At 53.1% G+C, this 21,096-nt stretch overlaps 6 protein-coding genes and 1 non-coding gene across 7 annotated transcripts; 4 read left to right on the top strand and 3 right to left on the bottom strand.

Moving 5' to 3' along the window:
- Window positions 1-283: 283 nt before the first annotated feature.
- On the bottom strand, window positions 284-1,688 carry NCU09911 (formyltetrahydrofolate deformylase). Its single transcript, XM_953217.2, has one exon. The coding sequence runs from the start codon at window positions 1,247-1,249 to the stop codon at window positions 386-388; it is 864 nt and encodes a 287-aa protein (XP_958310.1). The 5' UTR covers window positions 1,250-1,688; the 3' UTR covers window positions 284-385.
- A 164-nt stretch (window positions 1,689-1,852) lies between these two features.
- NCU09910 (hypothetical protein) lies at window positions 1,853-5,565 on the top strand. Its single transcript, XM_953216.2, has 4 exons — window positions 1,853-2,038; window positions 2,113-2,754; window positions 2,806-3,783; window positions 3,835-5,565. The coding sequence occupies exons 3-4, from the start codon at window positions 2,936-2,938 to the stop codon at window positions 5,528-5,530; spliced, it is 2,544 nt and encodes an 847-aa protein (XP_958309.2). The 5' UTR covers window positions 1,853-2,038; window positions 2,113-2,754; window positions 2,806-2,935; the 3' UTR covers window positions 5,531-5,565.
- Window positions 5,566-6,647: 1,082 nt separating this feature from the next.
- Window positions 6,648-9,470, top strand: NCU09909 (urea active transporter). Its single transcript, XM_953215.2, has 3 exons — window positions 6,648-7,089; window positions 7,166-8,829; window positions 8,889-9,470. The coding sequence occupies exons 1-3, from the start codon at window positions 6,984-6,986 to the stop codon at window positions 9,231-9,233; spliced, it is 2,115 nt and encodes a 704-aa protein (XP_958308.1). The 5' UTR covers window positions 6,648-6,983; the 3' UTR covers window positions 9,234-9,470.
- Window positions 9,471-10,250: 780 nt separating this feature from the next.
- Window positions 10,251-11,093, top strand: NCU09908 (hypothetical protein; the record flags this gene model as incomplete). The annotated part of the gene is made up of 1 exon (XM_953214.1): window positions 10,251-11,093. The coding sequence occupies one exon, from the start codon at window positions 10,251-10,253 to the stop codon at window positions 11,091-11,093; it is 843 nt and encodes a 280-aa protein (XP_958307.1).
- A 1,076-nt stretch (window positions 11,094-12,169) lies between these two features.
- NCU09907 (hypothetical protein) lies at window positions 12,170-13,852 on the top strand (the record flags this gene model as incomplete). The annotated part of the gene is made up of 1 exon (XM_953213.3): window positions 12,170-13,852. One exon carries the CDS (start codon window positions 12,170-12,172, stop codon window positions 13,850-13,852), a length of 1,683 nt encoding a protein of 560 aa, XP_958306.3.
- A 1,704-nt stretch (window positions 13,853-15,556) lies between these two features.
- On the bottom strand, window positions 15,557-19,821 carry NCU09906 (hypothetical protein). The gene is made up of 4 exons (XM_953212.3): window positions 18,936-19,821; window positions 18,299-18,852; window positions 16,197-18,245; window positions 15,557-16,133 (listed from the first exon to the last, which is right to left on the bottom strand). The coding sequence occupies exons 2-4, from the start codon at window positions 18,701-18,703 to the stop codon at window positions 15,945-15,947; spliced, it is 2,643 nt and encodes an 880-aa protein (XP_958305.1). The 5' UTR covers window positions 18,704-18,852; window positions 18,936-19,821; the 3' UTR covers window positions 15,557-15,944.
- On the bottom strand, window positions 19,384-20,111 carry NCU14001. Its single transcript, XR_897756.1, has 2 exons — window positions 19,927-20,111; window positions 19,384-19,820 (listed from the first exon to the last, which is right to left on the bottom strand). It is a non-coding gene; the product is annotated as a ncrg104 (non-coding RNA).
- Between the last annotated feature and the right edge of the window lie 985 nt (window positions 20,112-21,096).

The raw sequence follows: 21,096 nt of genomic DNA, 5'->3' as shown, positions 1-21,096 counted from the left end.
AACTCCATCTTCTCCTAGTTCGGATCTCCAGTGGAGTTTCTGTAATGATGTCACTGATTGGATCCGACTCTGCCAATGCCCCTCCCCCGCGAGCCCCGCCATTGAACCCAAAGCCTGCCTGAAGGGAACAGGCCCTTCTGGCCCTGTAATTCCAGGGGTTCCATGCTCTGTTCTTTTATTTTTTTTTTCTTCGGCGTTGCCTCGGTGTTCAGTCAGTTGCTTGTTGCTGTCCACAATGTAACCAAGAAACATCCGATCTCTTGAAGGAATTTCATCTGGAAGCTCACAGTTTCACTTGGAATGCCCGGGGGGCGCTTGTATGTAAGGGTATTCATTCATTATTATGTACAACGCAACACAGTCTCAAGCACCCTCTTCCAGGCGCCTAAGAAAAGACCACGGTCTTGCCGTTGTTGAGGAACAGCCTCTGCTCGGCATACCACTTGACCGCCGCCGCCAACACCTGGCTCTCCACGTTGGAGCCCTCATCCACCAACCTCTCCGGTCCCATACCGTGATCAACTCTGGTGACCCTCTGCTCGATAATGGGACCCTCGTCCAAATCCGCCGTGACAAAGTGCGCCGTGGCACCGATAATCTTGACACCCCTCTCGTACGCCTGATGATAGGGCTTGGCGCCCTTGAACGATGGCAAGAAGGAGTGGTGGATGTTGATGATGCGGCCCGACATGGCCTCGCAGAGCGTGGGCGACAGAACCTGCATGTAGCGGGCAAGCACAATCAGCTCGATGCCGTGCTGCTTGGCCAGCTCGAGGACCTGCGACTCCTGCTGGGCCTTGGTGTCCTTGGTGACGGGCAAGTGGTGGAACTCGATGCCGTACGACTGGGCCAGCGGCTCAAAGGTAGGGTGGTTGGACACGATGAGGGGGATGTCGATGGGGAGCTGGCCGGTCTTGGCGCGGAAGAGGAGGTCGTTGAGGCAGTGGCCGATCTTGGACACCATGATCAGAACCCGTGTCTTTTGCGCGACAGGGCGGATCTTGTACTCCATCTGGTAGTCGGTCGCAAGCTTGTTGAAGGGCTCGATGAGATGCTCGGTCGAGGGCGTGGGCGTAGGGCCAAAGTGCACGCGCATGAAGAATTTTTCCGAGACGGGGTCCGAAAATTGCTGGAGGTCGAGAATGTTGTGGCCCTGCTGGGCGAACACGCCCGTGACGGCGTGAACAATGCCCGGCTTGTCAGGGCATGACAGGGTGAGGATGTGGTCGTTGGTGGTGGCGGCGGGCATGGTTGAAATGTGGTTTGTGTTAATGGTGATGTCTCTAGTTGTTGACGAGTCGGCCGAGCTGTCAAAACAAAATACGTACAAGTAGTAAAATATGGAACCCTCTTCGCTGGCACGTGGCGGGGGGGGGGGGGGGGGTTTACTACAGTAGGTACTTTTAATGACTCACGGGGATCCCCGTCCCGGTATTCGGAGTTCAGTTCTAGAAAGTGCCCAGACTCAGAGAGTGTCCACTCGGCATATCAATCCTTGTCGACGGGATCCCGATCTTGAGAAGAGGTCAGTCAGGATTAGAGGGGGTTAGGGTTGATGCAGATACGTGATCCCCTCCGGGCCATTGAGGACCTTGATGGTTCAACCTTTTCCTGTCCTTTCTCGCCATTGGCCAATTTCACTTCCTTCCGCTGACTTGTGCTGTCGGAGAAGGGGCACTCGAGCTGCTGGGCTTGTGCAGAGGCCACTGCACTCCATCCCGTCCTCCGTCTGCCAGCCTGTTACTCACTCCCTCCGTCTTCCTCTCGTAGTAACCTGAACCCCTCGTCCTCGCCATCGGATGTTCCCAACCACTGCAGAGAACCACCCCATACACAAAAGACAACGTAAACGCGGCAATTGGACCCAGCATGGAGAACATAACGAAACCATTGCCGACGATATGAACGACCACGATCCACGCCGTTCCGCCCATGATCCATCTTGACTTGTTCTCTACAAAGTCATTGTATCATGGTTATTGCCATGGGCCCTGACACCGAGCATAGCGAAGCGTGCCTCCTTGGGGTTCCATGCCAGGTGAGAAAGACGACAAGTCCTTAAATGGGTGCCTGAAAAGCCATTATTTCCGGGGCTGATCGTGCTACATCCAGCGGCCCTCCTCCTGCAAGCCACCTAGCCGCACCTCCGTTTTCTTGCTGCTTCCAACAACCTACCTAGAGGCAGCTTCCACGACCCCTTATGCGGCACGACCCTTCACAGCCTTAGGGACCTCTCCAGACAACCCAGCTGGCCCAGATGCTGATTGAACCGATTTTGGTGGTGGTGGTGGCTTACGAAGCCCTGAACCCGTTACGTCCTTACTGCTGACGACCCAAGGCAAGTGACATGTGGGGTGTGGGATAGCTATGCTTACTCGCTGGGGAATGGTCGGTGCATCTTGGTCAGATTCGCCGGGCCCCTCCAGGCAGCCTTATTCGCCCTCCAAGAGAGAAAATATCCGCCATTTGCCGTGGTGTGGGACGATGCTAAGGGTTCGTGAAGCGACAGAAACCTCTGATGGGTCGGCATCATCTTATACCTCTCGCCGTCTCCTTCAAGGCCCCCAAGGCTGAGAGATAGGCCTTGATGACGAGAACACATCAGTCTCGCGACATTGCCCGCCAGAAACCAGCCAGTATTTCGGTTGCATCCCAGGATCGGAACCTTGCATGAGATGCTGAAAAAGCAATCCCCACGCCAAGGAGGATACAAGGGTGTATTGGGATTCCCTCTGGTTCGTCCGCGCCGCTCAAGTGCGCAACCCCGAACGTCCTGGGACCGCACCAATGCTGACATCGTTACAGGGCGTCTACACCCGATGTCACAATGCCGTTGAGCCAAATATCATCAAAAAGGTGTTAAAACCCCTCATGTCAGGACATTCGCTGCCGAAACACACAAGCAACTTGGACGCCAGCACGTCAAACTCCCACAATGCCACCAACATCAATATCCCTCCCCTCGCACGTCGCGCGGCCGTCTTCCACCAAGACATCCTCGGTCACCGTTACAAGCATTCCCTCGCCCGACACGGAACCCAACCTCTGCTCCTTTTGCTCCCAGATTGACTTCTCGTTGCTCCGTTACCCCACAACTACCGATCTCCTCTCTCTGAACAACGGCAGCCCAGCATCCCAAGACCTCAGCCCCTTCAAGCGCAACCCATATGCCAGAGTCGAGCCAACATGGTCTTTGGGCCTTCTTTCCCGCATCCACAAATCTTCTGCCTCTTGCGATCTCTGCCACGCCTTATGTACCGTCCTAGACCAGCAGCCGCAGATCCGCGCCACCCTCACCGAAATGGGCGTCCAGGATCCATTGGTCTTGGGTACATTAGCCCTTTGTGGGAGATTGTCGGCGCCAGACGGGACCTCGTGGTTCGAGCATGATGACAAGCATGGCGGACTGAAAGAAAGGGATTGCTTCTTCCTCCGACGGTTGGGACTGCTATTTCGGCCGGCCGACAAAGACGAAGATGTGAATGAGCCGGGTATGCCCCAAAAGATTGAAAGCTGGTATTCCACAATGGATATCTTTCAGACTATGAACACTGCTTTTTCAAGGGGTTCTGCTGAAGACAAAAAAGGGGTGCTGATGGGAGATGAGGAAAACCCGGAGACGGTGTGGTTCGCAGGACGAAAGAGACCGGAGATGATTGACATTGGCTTGATCAAACAATGGCTCAATGAGTGCTTGGAGAACCACAAGGACGTCTGTGGGATCAGTGAGGAGGTAGATGAGGATGATGATCCGGAGTTGGTAGAACAGATGAGGCGTTTGGGGTGAGTGTAACCGCTTTCGGTGTTTTGGAGGGCATGAACTGACAGACACAGCAAACCAATTCCTCTCTTCCGTCTCATTGACGTGCACAAAAGGTGTATCGTCACCAAGTACAACCTCTACGACGTCGACATGTCCGCCCTCAAGTTTGCTTCGCTCAGTTATGTCTGGGGTGTGACTCCTCAGAAACTCACCCTTCTCATCGAGAACGAGTATGAGCTCCAACGGCCCAACTCTCTCGTTGGCAAAGTGTCCAAGACCATCTCCGACGCCATCCACTTGACTGAACAACTTGGCCTCCAATACCTTTGGGTGGATGCCCTCTGCATCATCCAGAACTCCGACGATGACAAGGTTATGCAACTTGGCAACATCGCCAACGTTTACGCCCACTCCCTCTTCACTATCATGGCCGCTGCGGGTGACGACTCCAACTTTGGTCTTCCTGGCATCCGCACCCCCCGGGATACAGTCCAAGAGGTAGTCCCGGTCATCGGCCCATCACAAAACAACCCCGGAATGTCCCTCATCACTGCCCTCTCTCCCACCCACCAGTCCCATGAACACCCAACCCGCAAGACCATCTGGGCCTCGCGCGGGTGGACACTCCAGGAACGAGCCCTCTCCCGACGGGCCATTGTCATTATGAAGAGCCACGTCCTCTGGTCCTGTTCCCGGTCTCACTACTCGGAGGAGTCCTGTTGCGAGACCGCTACACTCGGCTCCTTGGCATGGTTCGGCCTGCAAGAGTCTGACCCCATTCTCAATTCGTCCGAGCGAACGTGGTACACCGAAGACGTACCCGAAGAACAAGTCTGGTACAAGTTCCAACGCTTGGTGCAAGACTACTCAAACCGCAATCTAAAGTTCCAAGGCGATGCTCTCGATGCGTTCAGTGCAGTGGTGGAGCAAGTCCGCAGAATGACTGGTGAGAACTTTCTCTGGGGCATGCCAAGCGGGCGCTTCGAGCTTTGTCTGTGCTGGGAGCCCTACCGACGAGGTCTCAAGAGGAGAGAGGAACTGAGCACGCTGGAGATGACCAGCTTTAAGCGACATGTTCCCTTCCCAACTTGGTCGTGGCTGGGATGGTCCGGAGCTATCTGTCTCAAAGTGCAGGACCGCGAGCTCGAGGTGGGACTCAACCCAAAGGTGGTTTGTTTTGTTCTGCGCAACCACCCACTGCGCGTGTTTCCGGTGCGCAGAATCTCCGTTGATAACGACCCAGAACGAGCCAACTCGTGGGCTATACCCAACATCAACGACAGCAAGTACACGGTCACCCTCGACGACATCTATGACAATCTGCCCTCCATGACCCCCGAAGTCCTGCTTGACATACCAGACGACCAGCTCATTTTCTTCTGGACCGAATCAGCGCGCTTCAAACTCTCGGAGCTCAAAGTGCAGGGACCGTCAGTCTTGCAAGAAAACCCGTTGCAAGTGAAGGAGTACACCAAGTATTATCGAGAGATCATCGACGATGACGCACAAGTGGTAGGGAGGACGCACCCTTGCGACCCAACGGCTCAGGACATTGGAGAGGATGACAAGGGTGACGGTAAATGCGAGTTCATCCGCATTGCCAACAATTACCTGCCGTTCTGTGAGCCTGAGAAGTTGGCGATGCAGGTACGAAGGGGTACAGGCAAGTATAACAGGGACGTTAGATACCGCGTCAATCTGGCAGAAATCAAGAAGGAGGCGTGGAAGCAGGTTTATGAGAAGAGGGTGTTGGTTGCACTGGGTTAAGATGGGGGTCCGCAGGCAGTGTTCCTGGCTTTCTGTGCGATGATGTGTTGCAATGATTGGTTGCTCTTTTTGTGAGCCTTTTGCGTGTTCAATCCTTTGTTTCAACGTCCGACGGCTTTGCTCGTTGCGATGGCGGTATGACAGGCGTCTGCTTCTGCTTGATGGTCACTTTGCTTTCTCGGGATGATACCCACCCCCATCCGGTCCCAAAACATTCTTGATCAGCCCTGCTCCAATCACATACTGATTGATGTCTTTCATGATCCAAGCCGTTGGGTCTGTGGGGTTACCGAGGGTCCCATCCAACCTTGAACAACCGTCTCAAAAACCAACGAGTGAGCATCCAGAAATTGTCGATGTCAAAGGTTTGATCCAATGGCGAGGTGGGAAGCGCCTAAGTGTTATCTGCATTCCACGGACGAGCTTGATCATCCATTTACAACAAGACAATAGCCGGGCACTTTTGAGCAATCGAGAATCTCGGCCATCTTGGCAAATTCAGCCAGCGGAATCCAGTGGGATGCATATCGGTAGGTATCTGACAAAGACTTGTGGTAAAAGCTTCACTTTCAGAAACTGGTACAAACCTGGTGCTGGTCTCTGGGCGCGGGCACCATGCAACCAAGTTACACACAGCTTGAAACGCCATACATATCCGAAGCCCTGCAGATCGGGTTGATCAGTCGAGATAAGAAAGCTCGAATTCCCATAAGTCATGAGTTCTGATTGGTCAGCTTCGGTCTCTATCAAAGTTGCGACAGTGCAACCATTCGATAGTTCCCGCGTGCCAAGCGGCGAACTGATAAGATTCCAGAAGCGTAACTGAAGCTTATCTCGACGAATGTCCGGAACCCCCCGTGAAAGACTCGAACCCCATGAAATCCCCCGAAGCGATTGGAACCGCCATTTCGGCATTGGCGTTATGGATGGGGTAAAAAGAAAGGGTTAAGGACACACATGGCTGAAGTGGGGAAGTTAACGGTTCGAACTTTGAAGAGCCGGATGAAACCCCAAAGAGGAACGACATCGGAGGAGTTCGGGGTGTCCTACAAAGGTTGCTGATAAGACTTGTGCTACCCTTTCCTCGCCATCACTTGCAGTGATAACACTTTTGTCAGCCTTTGGTATACACACCAAGGAAGACATAATACGAATTACGTCCAGGCTGACTTTGATGTTACACCCCGCAACCGGAACGCGAGACCGGGGTACACTTTTCCGCATACACCAAACTCCGCGGTGGATGGAAGATGTCATTCAAGATCTTATCCGACTTTTGGATATCACACTCTGATAATCACCGCATGGGATTATCTCGCCTTGTCATTTCTTTCGCGGGACACAAGTTATATATCTCCAGCCGTATCCCGACATCATGGGTCGAGTCTGTCCAGTGTCACAAGCTTCTAAGCTCATACTACTGTCAAACAAAGTCCCCTAAACACCATACACAATGGCGGGGGGTGCAGACACAACCGTCAAGATAGAAACAGCCACTGCTCTAAACCAAGGAGTCGGCTATGGCATTGTCATTGGGCTGGGAGCATTGTTTGCTCTTGGTGAGTACAACCCTACCTTCCCTTCTCAGTCCCTCTAGCCCTATGTATCCCTCTGACTGGATGTTTACCCTATTAGGCATGATCTTTGTCACCTTCATCCTCAAACGCTACAACCGCGAGCTCCAGACATCAGAAATGTTCAACACGGCCGGTCGCACTGTCAAGTCTGGTCTCGTTGGGTCCGCCGTCGTCTCCTCCTGGACCTGGGCTGCCACCCTCCTCCAGTCCTCGGGTGTCTGCTATCGATATGGCGTCTCGGGTCCTTTGTGGTACGCTTCCGGTGCCACCGTCCAGATCCTCCTCTTCGCGACCCTCGCCATCGAACTCAAACGCCGTGCTCCCAACGCGCATACCTATCTCGAAGTCATCCGTGCCCGCTTCGGCACCCTGCCACATATCGTTTTCATGATCTTTGGCTTGATGACCAACATTTTGGTTTCCCTTATGTTGATCGTCGGAGGCAGCGCCACTATCAACGCCCTAACAGGGATGCACACCATTGCAGCCATCTACCTCCTTCCCGTCGGCGTGGTGGCTTACACCTTGGTCGGCGGTCTCAAGGCCACCATTCTCACCGATTGGATCCACACTTTCATCCTCCTCATCATTATCATCGTCTTCGCCCTTTCCGCGTACGCCTCTTCCGAAGTCCTCGGCTCGCCCAGCGCAGTTTACGACCTCCTCGTCAAGGCAGCCGCCGCCCATCCCGTCGACGGCAACCACGAGGGTTCCTATCTTACCATGCGCTCCCGCGAAGGCGCCATCTTCTTTGTCATCAACATTGTCGGCAACTTTGGCACCGTCTTCCTTGACAACGGGTACTACAACAAGGCCATCGCCGCCTCGCCCGTGCACGCTTTGCCCGGCTACATCCTCGGCGGTCTCTGCTGGTTCGCCATCCCGTGGCTTACCGCCACCACCATGGGTTTGTCCGGCCTCGCTCTGGAGAGCAGCCCGCGCTTCCCTACCTACCCGAACCGCATGCCCGAAGCCGATGTCAGCGCTGGTCTGGTCCTCCCCTACGCGGCCGTCGCCCTGCTAGGAAAGGGTGGAGCGGCCGCTACGCTTCTGATTGTCTTCATGGCCGTTACTTCGGCCACTTCTTCGCAACTCATCGCCGTCTCGTCCATCATCGTCTACGACCTATACAGGACGTACATCAAGCCCGAAGCCTCCGGCAAGCGACTCATCTACATGTCGCACGTGATCGTTTGCGCTTATGCCCTCTTCATCGCCAGCTTCTCCGTCGGACTGTGGTACGCCGGTATTTCCATGGGCTATCTGTACGTCATGATGGGCGTCATCATCTCTTCTGCCGTCCTGCCCGCCGCCTTGGTCTTGACCTGGTCCGGCCTGAACAAATGGGCTGCTGCACTCTCACCTGTTCTAGGACTCTGTGTCGCGCTGGTGGCGTGGTTGGTCACGGCCAAGAAGGAGTGCGGCGAGATGAGCGTTGCTTGCACGGGAAGTAACATGCCAATGTTGGCGGGGAACGTTGCTGCGCTGTTGAGTCCGGTGGTGTTTGTGCCTGTGTTGACGTTGGTCTTTGGCAAGGCCAAGTATGACTGGAAGAGCATGATGGCGATTTCGAGGGGGGATGATCATGACGTGGCGGGGGAGGCCGGAGTGGATCTGGAGGAGGTTCCGGGGGGCAGAGAGGAAAGTGAGAGGGAGATGGAGGAGGAGCAGAAAAAGTTGAGGAGGGCGAGTAAGATCAGTAAGACCATGACTGCTGTCTTGGTAAGTTTCATCTGTTTTCCCTGCATTGCCCACCCGGGTTGCTAATCAACGAACAACAGACCCTAGCCCTCCTGATCCTCTGGCCCATGCCCCTCTACGGCACCGGCTACATCTTCTCCAAGCCCTTCTTTACTGGTTGGGTCGTCGTCGGCATCATCTGGATCTTCTTGTCATTTATCGGTGTCGGTCTGTTCCCCATCTACGAAGGGCGGGAGACGCTGATCAGGACGTGCAAGTACATATGGTGGGATATCACGGGCAAGGGCGTCAAGGCCATTCACGCTGATCAGGCCAAACATGCTGGAGAAGTGGTGGTCACCGAGGGGAAGACGCCGGGGGATCAGACGCCAGAAGAGAAGAGTGTCAAGGGGGAGAAGGTTAGGGAGGGGATTGATAGCAGCTGAGGGCCTGCGCCGAATGATGGTGAGTGTAGGGGGACCGAAGTGAAAGTGATGCGGAAGAGGCAGTATGGCGGAAGGGGGGGGAGATATCATCCGGTGATAGTAATGCCCATACCCAAGGTTTGTCCCATTGTTTGCAAATTTTATGATGACATGGGGAGGATGATGATAGATCAGGCATGTTTCGAGATACCCTTCATTTCATTATTGACAGCGTGTAATGAACAGTCATTTCTCTTGCCCTGCTCGTGTTTTTTAGGTCATCGAGGCCTAGACTGGTCGCTTCCTGAGCATCTACGCAAGTCAACATCGTTCTTACCCCTCCCATGACCGAGTCCGCCTCTCCTTCCTAGAGGTACGATAGTCTATACGTAACCTGCAAGTCTCGAGATCTTTTTGATCAACAAGCATCCCTGGTTCATGAATCCCATGCTTTCCATTTGGACTTCTTCACAATTACTTCCGATCCTGCTTATAGCTGGTCTCGTGTGCCCATTGTTCTCTTCATATTACACCCCGCTACCTATTGTCATGATTGGTATGCAGTGTCGCAGAAGTGTGTTTCATATTTATATTTGCATCCTCGTTTCACATCAAGCCGTCACACTGAATAACATTAGACTACTGGTACCTACATATAGTGGTTGTGTCCTATTGAGATGCTGGGTCAATGGCTTTTTGACAGGCACACCCCGGAGCCATGGTTTATATATAAACTCCTTTCTCTCCTCGTACTCCTTTCTTCTCTTATCCCCAGTTTCTTTTTTTCGTGACGAGATAACTTTCATTGCACCTCCCAGGTTTCCTTCGGACGTTACTCGGGCAAGACTCATCAGCGTTGACAAAGAAATCTCGCTGCTTGATCTTTGGTAACTGAACAGCAACTCAAAGCAATCTAGGTAAACAGTCTGCTGACCATTAGATTCTGTTCAGATTCAGAAAAGCCTTGCGAAGTTGCAACCATCAGAATTTCCTCAACTCAGACTCACTTCCCCTCAAGATCTTGATCAAGCGATCAAAATGTGCTACAAAAAAACCACCATTTTTGCCTGTCGCTGCTTCCTCCGCGACACCTCCGCCTGCCCTCACTCCGTCTGTCTCGCCGAAGGCGAGTTCGAAAGAAGCAGGATGGAGCAATTGGCCGCCGAGGTGTTTGCCCGCCCCTTGATCCTTCCCTCCACGTCTTCTTCTGCTTTACCCCCCGGCATGGCTCCTCCCCCCGGTTTTGCTCCTCCCCCTCCGTTCTCCCCCAACTCTGCTTCTTCTGCTTCTTCGTCCCCGGGGCCCGGTAATACCACCACTAGCACCAACACCAACACTGGCAACACCATCAATGCTTCCGCTCCCGAGTTTGCTGCCGAGCACGAGCACGAGCGTTCCCCCTCCCCAACCGCGCCTGCCCAGGAGTCCGAGCCGCCCCGCATCATCGACGGCCTCTTCTACGAGCGTAGAATGGGCCAAGTCCAGCGCGCCGTCCACTGGGACGTCTGGAGAACCGAGTGGTTCCCCTGCGCCGCATACCACTCTACGCATCTTGATACCATCATCAACTCGGACGAGGAGTACATGAATTGCCCCGAGTACTTTGGAAACGAGGATAAGGAGGTAAAGATGCTGGGACTGTGTGAGCAGTGCAGAGATGTGCATGCGGATGCTTTGAGAGGCATGCATCAGAATCAAAATGGGTTTGATAGCAACCTGGAGGGTGGTGATCGAGGCGATGGTCAGGGCCAGGGCCAGGGCCGGGGTCAGGTTCAGAATCACGGTCAGGAGCGTCAAGTTGAGGCTGAGGATGAAATGGAGCAGGGGATGAGGGATATGATGGAGACGTTGAACAGGTGGATGGATATGGATATGGAGTGAAGCCTCGTTGGCGACTTGAAGGCTATGCGAGCCGTTATGTTGGCAACGGCAAACCTAGGTCTTTTAGGATTTGGTTGATGTCCAGTTTGGGGTCCAGTGAAGTAGGTAACCTGGAATGGAGGTGCGTGTATGGCAGCGTGAACTGGTACAGGCAGAACGGGAGGAAGATTCCAGACGAACATGATAGCATCGCCGACAGCGTGCTGGCAGACAGAATTGAAACTATTCCCGAGTACTTCCTCATCTTCATCCTCGTGTCCTACTGCGGGTCGATCATATACTGTGGGCCAGTTATTAATCGAAAACCTAACTCGGGCACCAATCAACAGTCGAAAGTCAAGGGAAGTGAAGCTGTACTTGTCATGATCATGATAGCTGTTCGCTGCACAGTCCAGGCAGACCGTCATTCGATGGGCAACAAAAACTGAAACCTGAGGCAGCGGGATTCGGTCAAGTAATTTCAAGGTGAATCGCATTTCATCCCAACATCAGTGCACCCTTCGACATTTGAGTACTTCTAGGCAATACAGGGCTCGCACATTTCTGTCGCAAAACTTTCTCGTCTTCTTCCTCCTGCGACCAACTGCCACCACCTCTCGGTCATTTTCGAAGCAGCCACCATCCCGATTTTCAACCACCGATACCTACCAACGAACAAACCAGTAGGTTAGGACTTCAGTTCACCGAGCCGTGCTCCAGTCGCCGCGAATCTCTACTGATCCCTTTCCTTCTTTGCAGAAGCGGACACGTCTCGAACCCTCGCACAGATCGTGAGGCGCACCCTTCACCCCTCGAAGCACGATCTCTGTCGATTTCGGACCTCCGGCCGCGACGCACGCTCGAGGCCCGCCAAAGCTATTGACAACTGGAGCTGCCTCAACCTTGATATTGCACATAAAGTAGAGGCATAACCAGCTTTGGCCCCGACCCCTCGCACCAGACATAGGCCCCATCGCCCGTGCCGTTACTCAAACACATAAAAGGCGGACCTTCGCACGAATTTCGGATCCTTCTTTTGCTATTCATCAGCTTTCTTCGACCAGACACCAAAGTCGAGAACGACAAGACTCGCCAAGATGTGCCATAAGACCACGACCATCTTCGCATGCTCTTGCGTGTTGAGGAATCATCGCTCTTGTTCCCACTCGCGCAACCTCGTCGCCGCCAACGCCGACAATGTGGGACAAGGCAACATTGCGAGTAGCTCGTTCGAATACGACCATATCAACCAGCCCGCCAATGCCAACACTGCTAGCGAAGGCGACAGCAACAAGGACGACCTCAATGCCGCCAGCCAAGACAGTAGCGCCGCCCCGACAATCACGGTGGCAGTTTCAACCCCGCCTCTCTCTCCCAGCGGTACCGCCACCCCTCAAGCTCTCAACGCCGGAGCCTCTCCCTTTTCTCCGGCTTCCTCCCCCCTCACTTCGACTTCCTCCACCGGGGCCACCATCGGCTCTTCGAGCGTAGAGGTAGACACACCATCAGCCTCAATCCCCACTACCCCCTCCTTCTCCATCTCTCCGAATCCAACCACCAATCTCTGGGCCAGTCCCTCTGCTGGTTCCCCTGCCAGTTTCTCCTCCGAGAACTTCGACACAATCGACACCCCCATCACCCCCGCTCATTCTTCAAATCTCCCCTTCTTCGGCCACTTGGCCTCAGCCTCAGGTCCAGCGAGCTCCAGCAACAACAACAATGACAACCTCACAAACACCGGCCTCCCCTCCGGGAACTACGGCATGATCTACAGCCCCATCGCCCCCATTTCCTCCTTGAGCCTCCCCTTCTACGGTCACTCCACCTCGGGGTCAGGTTCAGCGAGCTCCAACAACAATAACAACAACAGCAACAACGCATACATCGGCCAAGACTGCCCCTTCCCTGCTCCCACCAACGGAACTCTTACTCCCTCCGCCTGGATGTCCGCCCTGCTCGCCTTCGCCAGTCAACAAGCACTCAACCCTTACGCTGAGGAGCTCATCAATAGTACTCTGGGCGAAATTCGCTCCTCTGACACTCGCGACGCCTTGCCATCGGGCTTCTACCCCCGCCACTTCGGTTCCGCCCAGCGATACATCCACTGGAACGAAATTGAGATCAAATATGCCGACTGTGCGGGTTTTCTCTCTACCCATTTGGCGGAATTGCAGATAAGAGGTATGACCAAGGAGGAGCGGAACAGGAAATGTGAGGATTGTCCCACTCACTTTGAGTTTGAGGATAAGGTGGAGGTGAAGCTGGGACTGTGTAAAGAGTGTGAGGGGGGCCATGCTACCTCTAATGAGGCTGCTGCTTTGATGAGAGAAATGGAGGCGGGTCAAGGTCAGGGTCAGACGCACCACAACCATAACCACAGTCAGAGCCAAAGCTACAACCTGCATCCGGACTACAACCTGCCGGAGCCGGCACTGGATGGCCAGCAGCACCATGCACATGGCAATGTCCAGACTCATCGCGTTTACGCTTATCATAGCCAGCAGCAGCAGCAGCGCGGGGTGGATGGCGATGGGCAGATGACGCCGCCAACAATGGTTTTCATGTCATGGCCCGACCTATTGGGGCCAAGTGTTGCACAAACTGGAGGTAGTATGCACGTGCACGTGGATCGCCAACAGGAATCTCACCACCACAACCAGCCATCAAACATACTCGTGGATGGACACCAACAGCATCAACAGCACCAGGAGATGGAGGAGGTCGAGAATGAGGATGCTGTTAGTTCTCTTTACAGAGGGTTGGGTTACAGAGGAGATTGATCTGAGTACCCGGAACCGTCACGCCGCCGTATTTTGGGCGTGCTTCGGAGTACCTAGGTATCCATCACCCTCACCAGCCCGAACAGAACAGTCCGTGCTCGAGGAGCCCGAATACCGGCCCGAGAACGATGTTGGCACGGCGCTGAACGGTGGAAGGCCGCTATAGTGCTGTCGACAGGTTGCGGCGTGGCAGGTATCCTTGGTGTTTTAGACCACCAATGGTTCTTCTAGGACTAACGGAGACGTGGAAGATTTGGTCGCCGATTCGGAGGTTGAGGAAACCAGGGGTAGTTGACTCTCGTCAAATGGAGAAATCTGCTTTGGTGCTTGAACACACAAAATGGTGGGGGACGGGAACACGCCTGGAAGGAACGGAACATGCTTGGTAAATTGAAGATAGGGCCAGGTGGTACCTGTTGCTTTCATGTTGTAGGAGATACCCACATTTCTGGGATTGGAAGCAACTACCTACCTACCCCCGATAGATACACGGAATAACGGAATGTCGCACGAACACAGTTATCCCGACTCCCGTAAGATGTGTTGTAGAACAGTTAATGTGACAGCAATGGTAAATCCTTGATTGATGATGCTGTAGTGCCGTAGATAGTGACATTCGGTTGAGGCCTGTGATCCTGGACATGGACCCACTTTCAGCCTTGTAAGTCCCAGCTCATCAAGCCAAAGGCCATGGAAGTATCAGGGTGCCAACCGACGTGCGTTGTGGTATTCCTCAAGGTATGAGAACTCATGGTGACTTGGATTTCTTAACGGGTTTGATGATACATGAACTCTATATCCGACACCTGCTTTGAGCACGAACCAGTTCTTGGGTACAATGTACGGTAAGTACAGGTATGCGCGTCCCAAATCTGGATTCCAATGTTCCTGCCACGTTTTCGGCGCTTTCTATGTACCTGCCCGACGCACAATCAATGTATGCCCAAAGCAAAAAGCTGGAGCCAGATATCAAGCAGTAGGAGAGGTGGCCAAGTTAGATTATGAAGAGATCAAGAATTCAAGTAAAGGGCATGTGCTTTTGGGTAGGTATGTGCGAAATGCAGCCGGAGGGCCGGTAACTGCCTGTGTTTGTTGCTAGTCCGGCATCGAAACTTGTTGAGTCTCGATGAAAAAAGGGCGCAGGAATGAGGCAAGGCGAGAAAGTACCTATCTATTTCCACTCGTACAGTACTACCATGGGACTTAGTAGTTGACTCCGACACAGTCGTAAGTAGGTAGAGATACTGGCAATTGTTCTTGACAGATTTACATCTTCACACTACCACCTTCACCACCGCTTTCATAACAACTCCAGCAACGATCCATTCACATAATCAGGACTAATCTCACCATGAATTGCCACCTACTCTATCAACCCACCCATTTATCCCGCTCCAGACCGCGACCGCCAGAGCACTTGAGGTTGTTGCCGTTCCCCCCGGACCCACCTCAGCCTTATCCCGAACGACAGCATACGGACGGTATAGGATACACTACTGCACGCATTACCTATCGCTGTTGCACGACAGGCGCCCATAGCCATAGCAAAGCCACCCAAGAAGCGCCTCGCTCTCTTGAGTCTAGCTCGAATGCAGGGCAAATCGTTCACTGGCCACAATAGTGGTTTCCATTAGGCCATAAAAAGCCAATTAGCCACACTCGCCAAGATTAAACGGATACGAGATCATTTGGGTTGCGGGACTTGGCTTGGCGAAGTAGAATTGTACAAGCGCATCTCGATGTGCTATGTGTATTACTGGTGTAGGTTCAACTTCTTCTAGCATTGATGTACCATATTCCGCCGCATCCTACCTAGCCAAAGTGATTTAGAAGCTCTTCATATGTAGGTACTTATCTTTGTTCCCGTTCATTTGGTATTTGCCCTCGTGACATTATCCACAGTTAGATGTACCCAAAAAAAACCACATTAGATCCATTAGATCCATCTCCAATCCCCGTTCCAAGTGATATATCCCCATTCTAGTACCTAGTATACCGGATCCTATTACTTCCATAGAATTCTTTCCAGAAATGTGTGTTCATCCTTTACGTTTCCCTTCATTTGCCTCCACTCCATTCAATGCAACCGACCTCACCACGAGAAAGTCATCAAAGCCGGGTTCAACGCCAGCGGCAACAACAGATGGCTGGCCGCGACCGTTGCCATAGGCAGGATGGCCACGAAATCGGTGATGTGCCACGAGTGAGGAATAAAGGGCGCCGTGGCGAGTATGACCATGCCGATGATGAATCCGATGGAGAAGAGCATGGAGAATTTGAACTGTTGGAGAAGTCTGTCAGCAAAAATTCACTTACAAGATTAATGCGTGAAGGGGAGGCTTACCTTTTTCAACACCTTTGGCACCTCAATAAAGAAATTTGAAAATTCGGCCTCCTTACTCGTCGCACCCCACGTCATGTCAATTTCAAACATGTGCGCCAATAGCGCCTGAGACACATGCAGCGACAGCCCACCGAGGAAAATGGCCAACATGAGCGTCCACTTGAAGTTCTCAAGGATCGACCCCAGAATGCTCCTCTCCCCGACTCTGTATCTCATCACGGCCAACGCGACATTGCCCAGGCCGTTGAAGACGAGAATGATGGAGAACCACACCTGCCACGAGTCGACGTAGTACTTGTCCAGGAACCCGTTGTACCAGCCCATGAGGAAGTAGTTGACGGACGTCAAAATCCACGCAGCGCCAATGGCATAGTAGGTGCCGATGTAGGAGATGATGGTGATCTTGGAAGTGAAGCGGATGTTGGAGAACAGAAACCGGCGGAAGAGGGGGGTGAATGGGCCCTTCCAGATCCACTTCCTGATGGGGTAGAAGAGCAGCTCGTTGCAGCCATAGGCGTACTTTTCCCAGCGAGCCAGTTCGTCGTACACGGTAAGCGAGACCCCCTCCTTGAAGCCATCACCAGCCCAGGCGGCCAAACGGATGATGTAATCGTTGCATTGCAAGCGCAAAGACATGTCGAAATCTTCGGACACGTGACTTTCGGACCAGAACTTCTCGTAGCCGTCTTCGTCTTCGTACGAGACTTGTTGGATGGCGGACCAGCGTAGAATGGCATTGTGACCAACAAAGGGGGCAACGTCGCCGTTGGAGACGGTGTAACGAATGGCCGTGTAGATGAGGTTAGTGAAGAAGGTGATGCCGTTTTCGAAGTAGGTGTGCACCACTTGCATGACACCAGACGAGAACTGCATGATACCAACGTCAGGGGACTGTTCCATTTCGGAGACGGCGTCCAGAAGGCAGTCGGAAGGAACCCGGGTGTCGGAGTCAATGAGGAGGATATAGTCGCCCATGCGGATATTGCCGTCGGCCCAAGCCCGACCGTTTTCCTCGAGAACGTCCTTTAGCGCCCTTTCATACGCTTGGGCCTCGTCATGCTGCGACCACTCGGAGTGTCTGGGAACTTGGGCGAGCTTTTCTTCCACCTTGCAGGAGATCATGAGGGCATAGTTCATGTTGGACGCCTTCTTGAACTTTCCGCGACGCTGGAAACCATTCTCGCCGTGTCGCGGGCGTGCAACCCAGCCAATGCTGTGGTCAGCGTAAAAGTCAATACGGGCTTGACGATCTTCTTCCGAAAGCAACTGAAGACCGTCGTCGTTGATGAACATGTTGGCTGAACCTCCCTGAAGCTCATAAGTGGACATGGCATGCTTGATGGATTTGACCGTAGGGGCAATGACACCACTGAGGCCCTCCTTGTACACGGGACACTGAACTGTAACATGGGGAAGAACGGCCGTCTGCAATCTCGGTGGTGGCTTGGCCGAGTAGAACCTGGAGTTGACCGAGAGCTGCTTGATGGGACCAAAGATCTGGGCCAGACAGCCGATGATGACCTGAGCGAAGAAGAGGGTGAAGAAGATTTGTACGGGCGCCAGCGCAACGAGAGCCAAACGGACGTAATCGCCGTCGACCATGACCTCGATCGCCAACTGCCTCCAGGCTGCTCCCAAAGACACTGTGACAACCGCCATCGTAATACTGACGAGGTAGGTGTTGAGCAGGTGGACCGGTCGTGCTTCGGGCCTCGGCTCGCCGCTTTCCTCGTCAATCTCGGTAGCACCTACAATGGGATTGGCCTTCTCATCCATCTCACCAGGCTCACCAGTCTTCCACACGAGCTGCATAAGCTCGGACTCGATTTCCTTGGCTCTCGGGATCAGATGGAGTGCGTCGTCATCCCAAACCACCAGCAACCCCTCTGACGCGATAAAGGCGGCAAACTGGTGTTTCCTGGCACGAGGAAGGTCTTCGATGGTGGGCAGAATTTGGACTCGCAAGCCGTTCAGAAGTGGGACATCGACAGCATCTGGCGACCATTGGAGGAAGGTCTTGATGACTCGTGAGTTGACAGTCATTGCACACTGTAATCTTGCTATTAGCTCGGCACAACCCAACCCTGCCGTGGAAATCATACCTGAACATTGAGAGCAGCACACGCCATGGCGAAGGGCGAGTTCCCCAAGGCCGGCGGGCAGGCCATGTACTGGCCTCTGGATTTTCGAAGAAGCACACCCTCGATCTCGCCACTGCCATTTGCTACCCATAGGTACGAGCATTGTTGCTGGTAGAGATAGTTGACCATGACCTCATGCTTGATATCTTCTAAGATCACCGAGCTGGTTGACGACATCATAGAGCGCGTTGCCGAGCGAGATCTAGACCCATAGCGGATCTGCGGAGGGGCGAGTATGTCGCCATCGTCCTGACCGGCTTTTGTGTTCCCCATGGAAGGTTGACGACCTCTCGATGGTGTTGAGGCAGCGTGTTGTTGGCCTGCCGGCTCCGGCTTCTTGGCCTTGAAATAGCTCCCTATCCCCATGGTGGCGACGGAAATCCAACCCTCGCCTTTTCCAGTCGATAAACTTCCGGAGAGTGAGTGACTGAGGGGAGATGGGAGCAACGATCAGACAGGGTGACCCAAATCCGTGGCAGATGTCAGGGATGAAGTAGATGGAGTTGGTCTTGTGCCTGTGATGGATGAATCTGTCAGCCCATGGTTCTCAAAGACACCTCCCCGGAATTCCTAGAGGATGTGACGGGGATCGGCATACAGGATGTGTTTTCTTTTGCCCTTAGGCGATCTGCATCCAACACCGTGAGACAGTGGTGTAAGGTGATGTCGGATAAAACCTGGTGCCGTGTGGCTCTGCTGTGTTACTTGGGTATCAAGGGACTTGCTCCTCTGTGCCGGTCTGTCTATGTTATGTCGGAAGTCTAATCAGGGTCAAGCGAATGTGGGAATGTGCCAAAGTAAGGGGGGATACCGGGCCAGAAAAGATTGACCGGGTTTTCCTCGACTGGATAAAAGGTTCTATAGCAGGCGAGGGGCTAGCCTTTCATGTTGGCAATGGAAGCTGAACTTTGTGATAAGAAAAGCTGACCTGGACTGAACAGAACACGACAGTTCGGGCTGGATGTCGAGGGTAAGGAGCCCCCACCTCTCGTCTAAAAGAAAAGTGTAACAGCCCATAGAGGTACCTTGGAGGGGACATGAGGGACCCCCTTGGAACTTTACCTGAGTTTGGTCGAATACCTAGCGTTACAGGAGCAAACAACCGTTTTGAGGCATGTATATCGACGATGGCCAGATGTGGTGGTATCTCAGTAACCTATCCACTGCCAGCAATATGTGTGCAACGGTACATCGCGAGGAGGTACCTATTTCGCCCGTGTTACCATTGGCCACCCTGTTGACACGGCAAACATTCCGGGATCCTCGCTAACAACACATGGTCTGGAAGGGTTGAACAGGGAAAGGCTGCCAGGTCAGGCCTCTGACACAGACTCCCTGAGAAGTTCAAGCAGCCAAAAGAGTGTGTGATTGACCAATGCCAATGGCACGGTTCATGTGTTCCGTTTCTTGTTGGACTGGAGGAAACGGAGTCCCTACCAGGGATTTGTGGCGAGGGTCGTATAGAGGTACATGGTCCACCGTTCTGGAGGAAGGCAGGGGGAGGTGTCAGTAAGAGCAGTTGATGACAAGAGAACATATGGAAAATGGGCAGAATATTGGCCATATTGCCCTCTTGGGGCATACCATACCATAGTATAATGTCCACTGTGTAGCAATGGCGGCTAGTATTGATTCCATTTTTGGCTGGGGGCTGAGCTTGTCTCTTCCTTCTTCACGTGTCGGGGATTGAAGCGCTTGACGAATGTCGTCTCGATCCCACGCTATTCCTCTGATTCCACTTGACGTTGGTGTTGCTCACGTTGCTCGAAAATGCTGAACGAGGAAGAGACGTGAAAAGTGGAGGAAGAGGACTGGAGGAGGAGAGAACTGAGACCCAAAGGAACGGCCCGGTCACTCCTCCTGCTCCACTGTTTGTCCCATTGTATGAATCTGACCCCCTACCTGCCACACCCGGCTTGGCTTGGCGTTCAGGTACGCGCGGGGAGGGGGGGTCCAGAAATTACTATCCGCCACTTTTGCTGGTCCGTCTTTGTTCTTCCCTTTTTCTTACCCTTTTTCGGCTGGCGCTCAAGCCACAATTTCACAGTTTTGCGCCATCTCATTGTACCAAGGAGAACATTCCGTCAACAATCTCCATTCACCGCAAATCTCCATCAAGCACAATTCACTCCAATATCACAAGCGATAGTTTGCATTTTTTTTTTACACACTTTCTATTTACACAGTGTCCCTCGCATGCAGGTAAAGAAGCATAAGTCTTGGCACGTCACTATCGAACAATAGCTGAGTCCCGCCCTTTTGCAGCCACTCATGACACACTGAAAGATAAGCTGCCTTCCCTCGATACAAGATTAAGTACTGACAGCGCTTCAGGAAACAATGGCTTTGTACAAAGGCTGGCTGACCACCATGTCTGTCCCTGTTCTGGAAGCTCTTCGGGCATCTAAAAAGAGCGTGTTGTCTCACTCTCGTGGAGCCATCTAGGTCGGAGATCCGGGCCTCTTCCGAGAGACAGATGATAAGGCTTTCAGCAGAGGCACGATGCGTTGTCATTCCCACACTCAATCGCCTGTGCAGTCTTGGCAAGAGGTGTGCGTGCACACACACACACACACACCGCACTTCTGTATTGTACAACTTCGTCAAAATTCATCATTTGATAATAATTTCTATATCAATCTGAAGCTATTTCATTGTGCAAAATAATTACAATACTAGTAATTAATCAAATCCATCGCAATAATACCTCCTAAAATAATTCTTAATTTAAAATCCGCCAGCGTAAAGCAATCCCGTAT

The sequence above is a fragment of the Neurospora crassa genome, linkage group I (genome assembly GCF_000182925.2).
Source record: "Neurospora crassa OR74A linkage group I, whole genome shotgun sequence".
NCBI classification, from domain to species: Eukaryota; Fungi; Ascomycota; class Sordariomycetes; order Sordariales; family Sordariaceae; genus Neurospora; species Neurospora crassa.
Note: the sequence above shows the minus strand (reverse complement) of the source record. Positions and strands in the feature narration are given on the sequence as shown.

Coding starts and splice junctions, on each gene's coding strand:
- NCU09911 (XM_953217.2), bottom strand. CDS start 1,249: ATGCCCGCCGCCACCACCAACGACCACATCCTCACCCTGTCATGCCCT.
- NCU09906 (XM_953212.3), bottom strand. CDS start 18,703: ATGGGGATAGGGAGCTATTTCAAGGCCAAGAAGCCGGAGCCGGCAGGC. Junction 18,246..18,298: donor GTGCTGCTCTCAATGTTCAG/GTATGATTTCCA, acceptor GCAAGATTACAG/TGTGCAATGACTGTCAACTC. Junction 16,134..16,196: donor TGCCAAAGGTGTTGAAAAAG/GTAAGCCTCCCC, acceptor CTTCTCCAACAG/TTCAAATTCTCCATGCTCTT.
- NCU09909 (XM_953215.2), top strand. CDS start 6,984: ATGGCGGGGGGTGCAGACACAACCGTCAAGATAGAAACAGCCACTGCT. Junction 7,090..7,165: donor GGGAGCATTGTTTGCTCTTG/GTGAGTACAACC, acceptor TTACCCTATTAG/GCATGATCTTTGTCACCTTC. Junction 8,830..8,888: donor AGACCATGACTGCTGTCTTG/GTAAGTTTCATC, acceptor AACGAACAACAG/ACCCTAGCCCTCCTGATCCT.
- NCU09910 (XM_953216.2), top strand. CDS start 2,936: ATGCCACCAACATCAATATCCCTCCCCTCGCACGTCGCGCGGCCGTCT. Junction 3,784..3,834: donor GAACAGATGAGGCGTTTGGG/GTGAGTGTAACC, acceptor TGACAGACACAG/CAAACCAATTCCTCTCTTCC.